The 10,422-nt window shown below is 27.0% G+C and overlaps 1 protein-coding gene across 1 annotated transcript; it reads right to left on the bottom strand.

The window, feature by feature from the left end:
- Positions 1 to 1,874: 1,874 nt before the first annotated feature.
- Positions 1,875 to 2,675, bottom strand: LOC112695538 (rapid alkalinization factor). Its single transcript, XM_025747904.3, has one exon. It carries the CDS (start codon positions 2,549 to 2,551, stop codon positions 2,159 to 2,161), a length of 393 nt encoding a protein of 130 aa, XP_025603689.1. The 5' UTR covers positions 2,552 to 2,675; the 3' UTR covers positions 1,875 to 2,158.
- Between the last annotated feature and the right edge of the window lie 7,747 nt (positions 2,676 to 10,422).

Genomic DNA, 10,422 nt, shown 5'->3' with positions numbered 1-10,422 from the left:
TTCTACTGAACACGAGTTTAAACCCAGAATAATGTTCGCGTTCAGAAGAAAAAAATTAACCAAACAGTTCAAAAAGATTAAACGTGTTTTTTGTGCTTCCAACGTGTTTATCAAACACACCCAGAGTTGATAAAATCCAGAATTAATAAAATATTAATATGACTAATTTAAAATCTTTCACGAATAATTTTGATTAATTTTTTTTAAAGAAAACCAAAATAAAAATGAGGTGAACTTTGAGAAATAAATTTAATAATTTGCCCAATTTTGAGCCCTTAAGCTGATGGATTTGCATCCACGAAAAGTTAACGTGTGTCTCTAGAATGATAATGTTCTTGTCGGTGGAGTTTGCTAAATGACGAAGATTCTCTTTGATTCCAAACCGTGTTAGGTCATACAAATTACTGTACATGGTTGGTAAGTTGTAAGTAAGGATCAGTAATGAATATTACTACCAAATTAAAATCATCGACCTTCCAAACTAAGGAATTCAGGGTTTTGGGTGAACACTGGAACCCCCAATAAAAATCACATCATTTTGTGAAATTATTTGCAAGCAACTGCGTTGAAAGGCAGCGTTGAAAGGCAATCTAGGTCTTAATTCATAACATCTGCTTCGAATTCTAGAAAAAAGATTCCGATTAATTTGTGGGGCCATTATATGTAAAACTATTACTTGGGTGGGGGACCACTCTTAGCTTTTTAATTTGGACTATAGAATTGGTACTTAAAATGAGATGGAACCATCGTTAACAACCACAACCACTAAAACATAAGATAAAAGATGAGGGGAATTATTAATTAATTTGAAGGGGGAAAATAAAATAAATAAATCCTTCTGCCGTCAACTTGTTCACCCCTGGATTCATCTCTCTAGTCATTCATTCTTCCATTTTAAACCCTATTTGAAATCTATTGTAACGGTACATTTAAATTTTAAATTTTTATTAAATTCTATTTGAATTCCGGAAAAAGTAACACTTTAAAAATTCCATCTTAACCAAAGTCACCAAAGAAAAATCAAACTAAAAATTTCCAAAAACTTTAACCTCGTTTAGTTTGTTCTTACCTTTGTCTACTCATCCCCTAGATACGAGTTAGGTCAAATTTTTATTTTTAATATTAGACTAACAATGGATTTTTTTGAATTGTGATCTACTATACTATTTTTTAAAAATATAGAATAATTTAATTTACGGAGTACAAATTAAATTTAAAAAATCAAAAAAAATTTAGAATATATAAATCAGACGTCTGATTTATGTACTCCAAATTTTTAATTTTTTAAACACAAATCGAAGAGTTCGATTTGTATATCCCAAATTTTTAAAAAATTTTAATTGTGTATCTCTCATAATTTTAAAAAACACAAAAAATTATCATATTAAAATATATCCCTCGTACTACTTTCATTTCTAAATTTTTTAGCCCAAGTTAGGTAACGTTTATTCGTTTAGTAACGTTCAATTTTGAACAATTGGCCACACCGAACAAAAATCTCAGAAAACACAGGCAAAATTCAATTCCCAAGAATAAGAGATTAGCACAAGGAAAACAAAGTATTTAGCATTCTCCTCTCTCTCTCTCTGGGTCTGTGATACCACCGAGTAGGCGCGTACAGCAAAGCATTAACCACAAACCAAAGGTTACCAAAAATTATTTGAATTTCCCATCTTGCAACATTCGAGATATAGAACCGCAAAAACAATATAGAAAAATAAAAGGATAATAAAGAAATTATTGAATATTGAAATGGTGAAAGAGCTGACATTCAATTATTTGTCACCATTCCAACACATAAACGGACAGGCTAGCACGTAGCTGGCCATAAGAGAACCAAGGTGAAACGCAACGTCTCAATTCTAAAAGGATAATTCCACAACAACAAAATTATTCTTTTTTATTTTATTTTATTTTTTTACATAAAGGTTCAAAAACTCAAAAATCAACATCCAAATCCTCGCAACATCACCACCACCAAATAAACAATGTAATATTAATATAATAATAATGAACACAGTATATTCATCAAGTGTCACAGATGTGGCTCGCAAATATGATTAATTAACATAAAACCCCTGAACTCTCCAAATATAACAATGAAATATATGTAGTTTTATATATATGAAATGAAATGGAGAAATTAAATAATTTTAATTTAGCTCCTGCACCTTGTGATGGCGCTGCAGCCACGATTGTAAGGGTTGGCCTGAGCACCAGGGCGACAATTGTAGTAGGAAGCGCCACGGCGAGAGCAGGGAACAGTGTTCCTCTGGAGCGCACCGTAGCTGATGTACTTGGTTGTGGCTAAGATGCGCCGGTTGATCTCAGAGTCCAAGTCAAACTCTTCTTCACCTGCTTCCATGCACTCTGCTATGGAGCCCTTGCAGGAGGAGCCTGAACCTTTCTTGGAAGCTACCCATCCTCCAACCATTCCCATGGGGTTGAAGTGGTCCCCTGCATCCGCTGTCGTTGTTGTCGGCGACGAAGCCATCACCACCAAGATGCTCGCACAAATCACGAGGACCACACACAAATTGAATCTCGCCATTGAGCTTGCTGTGATGATGTTGTTGGCGGTGGTGGCTAAATGGGAGAGAGAGAGAGGAGGCAGAGGCAGAGGGAGAACGAGGAACAAGTTTATAGATGAAAAAGACCTTATATTATGGGATAAAAGAACGACACTCTAACAACTTGAAATTACCAATATGCCACGCACTAACGCGTACACTCAAATACTCAATGTGTATTTGAATTACAGTTTAAGAACGAGATTTTCATAAAATTGATTTTGTAAATTTGATTTTAATTAAAAGTAAGTTTATATTAAAATAATTTATGTTTGAAAATTTTTATATTAAAATAGATTATAGTAAAATAAATATTGTTTGAATTATATTACTCAAAATTACTTAAAAATAAAATTATTAAAATAGACATCAATTTAAATAATTTTTGTATATCTTATTATTTTAATTTAAATATTTAAATAGAATTTATTAATTAATTTTATAATAAAATTAATATTTATATACTAAAATAAAAATAACATATAAAAATTGACAAAATATATTTTTAATTAAAATTAACAAAATATAAATTTTAGTGAGTACTAAGAATAATAAAAAAAATTAAATATTTACTTTGGTAGTGATTGAAATAAATCAAAAAATTTTTTATAATATTTTTTATATAGTATATTTTTAGTTCTCTTAATACTCTTTTTTAGTATGCTATGATATTTTACTATTATTATTATTTACGATTATTTTTTTGTTTAATTTATTTTACCTAATAGAATTAATAAATTATATTATAAAAAGATAATAAAAAATAACAAAAAAAATTATAACTATAAAAATATATAATGTCAAACAAATAATTAACAAAAAATAAAAATAATAAATAATAGAAAAAGAGAGTTCATATAAATACAAATGATAAGAATTTCATACATAATACAATAACATGCATGCATAAAAGATAAAGCTGGTAAAAGGTAAATAAAGATTGAATGTTGATGGCTAAAATTTCGTTGGTGAAATGTAGAAGCTTAAAATTGTTGCTTCTTGTAATTCAAAATCACTTCTGCTTTCATGAATAAAAAAGGTGAATGCTATGGTGTTTAAAAAGTGGTGCCTATTTATTATAAAGGGTTAAAGATTAATATTTAATTTGAAAGACATAAAAATAAAATATTTTTAAAAATTCAAAACATACCACAAAAGGTAAGTTAGGCAAAAGTTAGGCAACAATTGATAGGCATCATAAAATTGGCCAATAAAAAATTTGCCAAACTAAAAATTGAAGCTTTCAAAAAGTCTAAACATACTTCTTCTCTTTGAACGTATTTGCCAAACACACTTTCAATATCCAACCTGCTATGTTATAGATTATACTAGTATTTTTATTCCAATTTTTGTCCAAATGAAAAAAAAAAGGTGTTTTACTATATGTATTGAGGGTAAAGTACTTGCAATCTTGCATAAATCAAACACATATCAGTATTACATAAAAGTCTCAGAATAAAAAATATTATATATATATATATATACAAATTAAATTTATTAGATTCAAATTAAATTTTGTAGTATTAAATCAAATTAAAAATAATACAAATTAGTAATATTTCATAAATTTATATAAATCGAAATAATTAAATTCAAATTAGCCATTATATACGGTATTAAATCAAATTAACTTATATCGATTTGCAATGAATCCTAACAAATCGAATAGAATCATTTTGATTTACAATCAACTAGTAAATCGAATATAACGAATTCGATTTATAAGTAACGGTTCCTAGTAACAAACCAAATCCACCAGGTTCTATTTAATGTATAGTTATGTCCATGTGTATAAATTGGCTTGAACTAATTCGATTTTTTGGGATACTAAGGTATATAAATAGAAGTATAACGTAAATTCAGTGGGACTCATAATGGCTAGTGATGATAGTTTTTTAGTTCTGGACCACTATAGAGGGTCAATTAAAAAAAAGTGATCTAAAATAAATTTTACTGATAAGAATCTACTGAGCGTTTTTCTCAAACCTTCGATAAGTTTAAACGAGTTTCATAATATTATAATCGAAAAACTAGAACTACATGACGTGAAATGGGTGGAGAAGTTATTTTATAGAATTTCGATTTTTGTGATGCGTGATAGTAGAAACTATGATTCATTCGTCATAAACAGTGACAAAGATTTGCAAGTTCTGTTCTATTGTCGTCGCCCGCTTTTCGAAGTAAAGACCCTGAACTATTGGCCATGCTTGTAAATGTGGGCTATACAGGAGATTCGAACGGGAGTCAGCAATCTTCAGCAATGCCAGCCAACTCTAGTTCGAGACAGCTTGGTATATATATATATATATATATATATATATATATATATAGCCGGCCTTTGTTTCGCAGACTAGAATTTATTATGAAATCTTGTTGAAATTCTTTATCTATGTATATAACTTGTCTCTTCTATTTTCCATTATCTCGCTATTCTTTTGGATTCGTGCGCGGCGCGGTTTCTGATTGTTTAGTTTAATTTTTTCTTTAATGTTTTTCGTTAAATTTCTTTTCATAGATGCTTACATAAGCAATTTTATTTTTAAAGGTCGTAATATCTCACCACTTCTAATTTACAAACTTAAGTGTAACGTCTGTGTCGTAAGGTGTTACACAACGACTATAAATCGAAGCCATCACATTCGATTTAGTAGAAACGTAAATCGAAACCACTTGTAGATAAATCGAAATTCATTGATTCGAATTATCATATGCTAATTAAAACAGCGTTTCTAACTAAGTAGATCGAAGCTATATAAGTCGATTTAACATTTTACCTACTAAATCAAATAATATTATTTGATTTGACCTAAATCAAATATTATAAATTTGATTTATATATATATATATAACATTATTTATTTTATAATTTTCATGTAATATTAGTATGTGTTTGATTTCTTTACGTGTCTTTCTCATATTTTTATGAGATTTGTTTTTTATTATTATTTTTTATAGTATATTAAATAAGAAAAATTATGCTTGTATAGTTTTATTAATTTTTATACACATTTTTTTGTATTTTTATGATAGAAAAATAAACTTTTTGTTTCTATCTTTTATTAATTACTTTTAATATAAAAATAAAAGATATATAAAAATATGTATATATAACATTTCTTATTTAATAATAGAATTGTACATAATTACAGTAGTAGTTGATGGCCCTACAATTTATTAGTTGTCTTTTCCAATATCTTATGTAACCAAGTAAGCCTTTTATTGTGTGTGTAGTTTTCGTTTCTTTCCTCTAAATACTTATTAAAAGTAATTAATGATTGACTTTTGTGCGTTGTTATAAATTAAGGAACTAATTTAAAAGTTAAAACAACTACGTTCCATGTACACTTATAAAGTCTGGATACATCATACATAACATAAAAACACACTAATTTTAATAAATTAATCTTTTAACAATTTTTAATATCTTTTTAGTTATATAAAATATTTAAAATAATTTCTAATTTTAATAAATAATAATATATATTATTTTAAAAATATAAATTAAGAATAAAATTAGACATACTAATACATACTGATATGTGATGATATTTCAATATATTCAAACATGTTTGATAAAGTATTTATTTATTTATTTTTTGTTAAACCATGTTGGACACACAAAATATGTGTATCGGACAAGTGTCGAATGAATATCGTATCTAGAAACGTCAATTCAGAGTCTATTAATATAAAGTGAAAGTCTAGGAAGCCAGCAACTTTTGTATTTTTTGGCCAACACTTAACCATCAAAAGAAAAGTGAGTGATTTCTCACTATTGGATATAATCTCACACCATTAAAAACACTATTGATAGCCAATTGATGGTTATAAAATACCAAAATTACTGGCCCCTAGCATTGCTCTAATATAAAATATATATATTAAAATAAAATATAAATTAAAAATAAATTAAACAATATATGTATTTATACATAAATAAATAGACAAATTACTAAAATAAATTATTTACAAACCAATATTACCAAATTATAACTTTTAAATATTACATACAGAAATACAATTGATATAGATTTATAGAAATTTTTAAAAGAGTAGAGCAGACTAAGTATAAGTATTACACGACACCACAATACTCTAATAGTTTTTTCATGAACGCCAAAACCGCATAGAAGAGTACAGCAATTTATAATGGTCTAAAAATGTGTGCCTATAAATACAATTTTGGTATAGTCCTGAATATAAGCCATGCTTTTGTTCAATTATATAGTTGCAGTAATTCCGTAAGGTATGATTTTTTATGATTATTTGTTTGTTTGTTCGCTGTGAATTAATCTACAAGCTAACTTCCTTCAACAAAATTTGGATACATTTATATATTAATTAATCAACAAAACTCGTGATACATGCTACTATAGTACAAAGAAGCTAGAAAGTTGATATAAACATTGAAGAAGATAGCATCTATGTGATTATAGAATAGAGCAAGAAGAATAATAAGATAAATGTTTTAAAATGAATTATAATAAAATAAATATTATTTAAATTATATTATTTAAAATTATATTTAGACAAAAATTATTAAAAAAGACATAAATTTATATAATTTTAAATTATATTATTTTAATGTTCTTTAACTATAATTTCTTTTAAAAAATTTAAATTTATGTATTAAAATTTAATACTCTTTTAGTTATAATTTTTTTAGTACTCTTTTTGTATTTAATTATATCTTTCTAATATAATTTATATTATAAAAATTAACAATGATAAATAAAATATATACTAATTTAATAATATAAGTAAAAAATGTATAAAATACAAAAATTCTATAAAAAATATATATTAATAAAAATAATTAAAAAATTTATATGAACAATGAATATTAAAAATTCTATTAAAAACATACAATAATATATATCAATGAACATAAAAAAAGCTCTAAAAAAATATCTATACTATTAACCAGAAAAATAAATAAAAAAATAAAAATTTAACAAAGAGTATTAACAATAATATTAAAAAAATATTTATTTGTAAACTATAATTATAAAAAAAAATTCAAAAACTTTGATGATTATTTTTTAGTATTTTCTAGTAGAAATGAGATTAAATAGCAAAATTAGTAAAAAAAATATCCTTTATTAAAGTTTACAAGAAATGCACAAAAACGCCACCATCATCATCAACGCAAACTAACAAAAAGAAATAATCTTCATCTTCATCTTGGTCTAACCGCCTTTAATTTATTTTGCAGGTGTTATAGGCATTTCTAAAAAGTATAAACCGTTATAGTCCTCTCGGTTTATGCAATTTGGCGTTCGTGAAGAAAGGAGGGATGTTGCAGTTTCTTATTTTGTGTGTTTTAACGTAAATTGCTATACCCTCTAGCAATTTACGTATAATACTTAATCTGCTATATTGCTTTCGTAGTTCTTATAAATTTATAAAAATTATATTTTTGTATATAATGTTTAAAAGTTGTAATTCGATAATATTGATATGTAAATAATTTATTTTAGTAACTTGCTCAAAATAATAATAACTATTTTAATATACACCGTCATTTTTATTTAAAATTGGGTTTGGTAGGCATTTATTAAGAATTTAAAATGTATTAAATTCTTAACTAAAATAAAATGTATTAAATGCATAAAAAATAGGATAAGATATTGAAATAAAATGTTTAGAAATCAATATTATCGAAATACAATTTTTAAACATTGTAGACGTAAATGCAATTTTCATAGATCTATAGAAATATTGTTGTGTCCCGAAACTAGATGGCCCCTGATGTGAAGGTGAGTTCTTCGGAGTATTCGGATCCTTATCACTGTCCCCACGATGTGAGCGTTCGAATCATCCTCTCGCATCGCAGTTTTAACCGGATCCGGTTCACCGTCACCTAAAATACCCGGAATCATACTTGGTGAGTTGACCTAGCTATTCTAACGGCAACAAATGGATGATCAGCCAACAGACAACCAAGTGTAACGACAAGCATCGAGGTAGAAACACCCACCACGATAGTTGATTGAGGATTGGGCGCCGATGCCCCAAAAATGTCGACGCCATCTTCCAACAATAAAACATGCTTATCTTCATCCGATCCTATCATAAATGTTTCATACTTCACACTAGTTGACACAACCGCAATTAAAATTTTGTAGAACAATTTATTCACCTACTTTGTCCCACGCAACCCTGCCTTTTGCAATATATTTGTTTTCAACTCTGACAACGTATTTGTTGACCGGATAAAAACGCTCATTGGTTCTGTATCAGTTAACTTAATGCCGTGCTTTTTACTTTTTTTTTCTTTTTAATTTTTCCATGACAATGGACTAGAATAAAAAAACTCTCCTCACTATCTTTTTGTAAATTTGTAAAAATGACAATCTACTACTACACCACTTCCTACGGCTTGGTATTTATAAGCATCTGTAACCAAACAGAAACCACTATAACCTCACACGGTTTTTTAAGTGTGACATTTGTAAAGAAATCGGAATGTCGTGAATTTTTTTTTTGTTGTCTTCCCTCAGAAATCGCTACAAAATGTAGCAGTTTTACTAACACGCGTCTCAACGTAAATCGCTATACTCTTTTCGTAGTTTTCATAGATCTATAAAAGTTACATTTATGTGTGTAATGTTTAAAAATTATACTTCAATAATATTAACTTCTAAACATTTTATTTTAGTAACTTGTCCTCAAAAATATAGTATTCTTAACTAAAGTAGTACTTGTTAGATCATTTTCTTCAAAATTTTATAGAATATTAAAATCAAATTATGATGTATACGGTTAATCATAGTTGCACTGTTAGGCTGTCTTCTTCCACTTTTAACAAAGTTGCAACCATTAGTTCACATATATATACATTGTCTTTCTTTATTTAATATATAATGGTATTAAGCCTTTTTTTTTCTTTCCTTTCTTCTTCGGCGCCAACTTTATATTCAATTAAAATAAAATTTGGACCACATCAAACTTTTACTTTTGTATTTATATTAGTTAATGTATAACTTTAATTATATCTTTATATTTGTCATTGTCTTTTGCTTGTTTTTGAGGAATTCCTAGCCGGAGAAAAATGATCCAGATTCCGGTTCATTATATGCTATTCGTTTTTGTAGGCCGGTAGGCAAGAGTTCCCACTTTCCATAAATCTTGAATATTGCCAATTTTAACAAAACGGTACAATTTAATTAAGTTATTTAAAAAAAAAGTTTAAATAAAAAATAATTATATTAAAAATAGTTTATAAATAAATTATTTTGTATTTGAATTTTTAGTTTTAAAAGATTTATTTTATAAAAATGTGATAAAAAATAGTAACATTATGATAGAAGTCTTTTTTTAATTTCTCTATAAACTCTTAAATAGCTTCTTAAAAAGCTGCAATTTAATTTTAAAAATTACACCAAACATTAATACTACTATTTTTCATAAGTCAAAAGCTCAAACAAATTACTTTTAAAATTTTCCAAATGGACCTAATTAAAATTTCCTCCCTTTTTTTTGCTTTTCATTAAGTTAAAAGAATTACGAAATGCTTAATAGTCACCACTTTATTTGAAGTTGTTAATCTCAATTAAAGAATTTTGAGATGTTACATAAATTTTACTCGGGGTGCAAAATAGTCAAGTTTGAAAAGTATTTACCAAATTATTATTCTTTGATTTAAAAATACAACTTGGACACGGTTGAATACGTTTATTAGGTAGAAGAAGAGTCAAAAGAGCGAAGGTGCATGGTAGTTTAAGATGCTGTTTTAGGTATCAGTGTTGATGGATGCACCAGAAAAAGAGTGTGGTTGTAACATACAATCTTTTAATCAGAAAAATCAACAGAAAAATGACACGGTAACTGTCTTTTGCAATAGAAGCAA

The sequence above is a fragment of the Arachis hypogaea genome, chromosome 6 (genome assembly GCF_003086295.3).
Source record: "Arachis hypogaea cultivar Tifrunner chromosome 6, arahy.Tifrunner.gnm2.J5K5, whole genome shotgun sequence".
Classification (NCBI taxonomy): Eukaryota; Viridiplantae; Streptophyta; class Magnoliopsida; order Fabales; family Fabaceae; genus Arachis; species Arachis hypogaea.
Note: the sequence above shows the minus strand (reverse complement) of the source record. Positions and strands in the feature narration are given on the sequence as shown.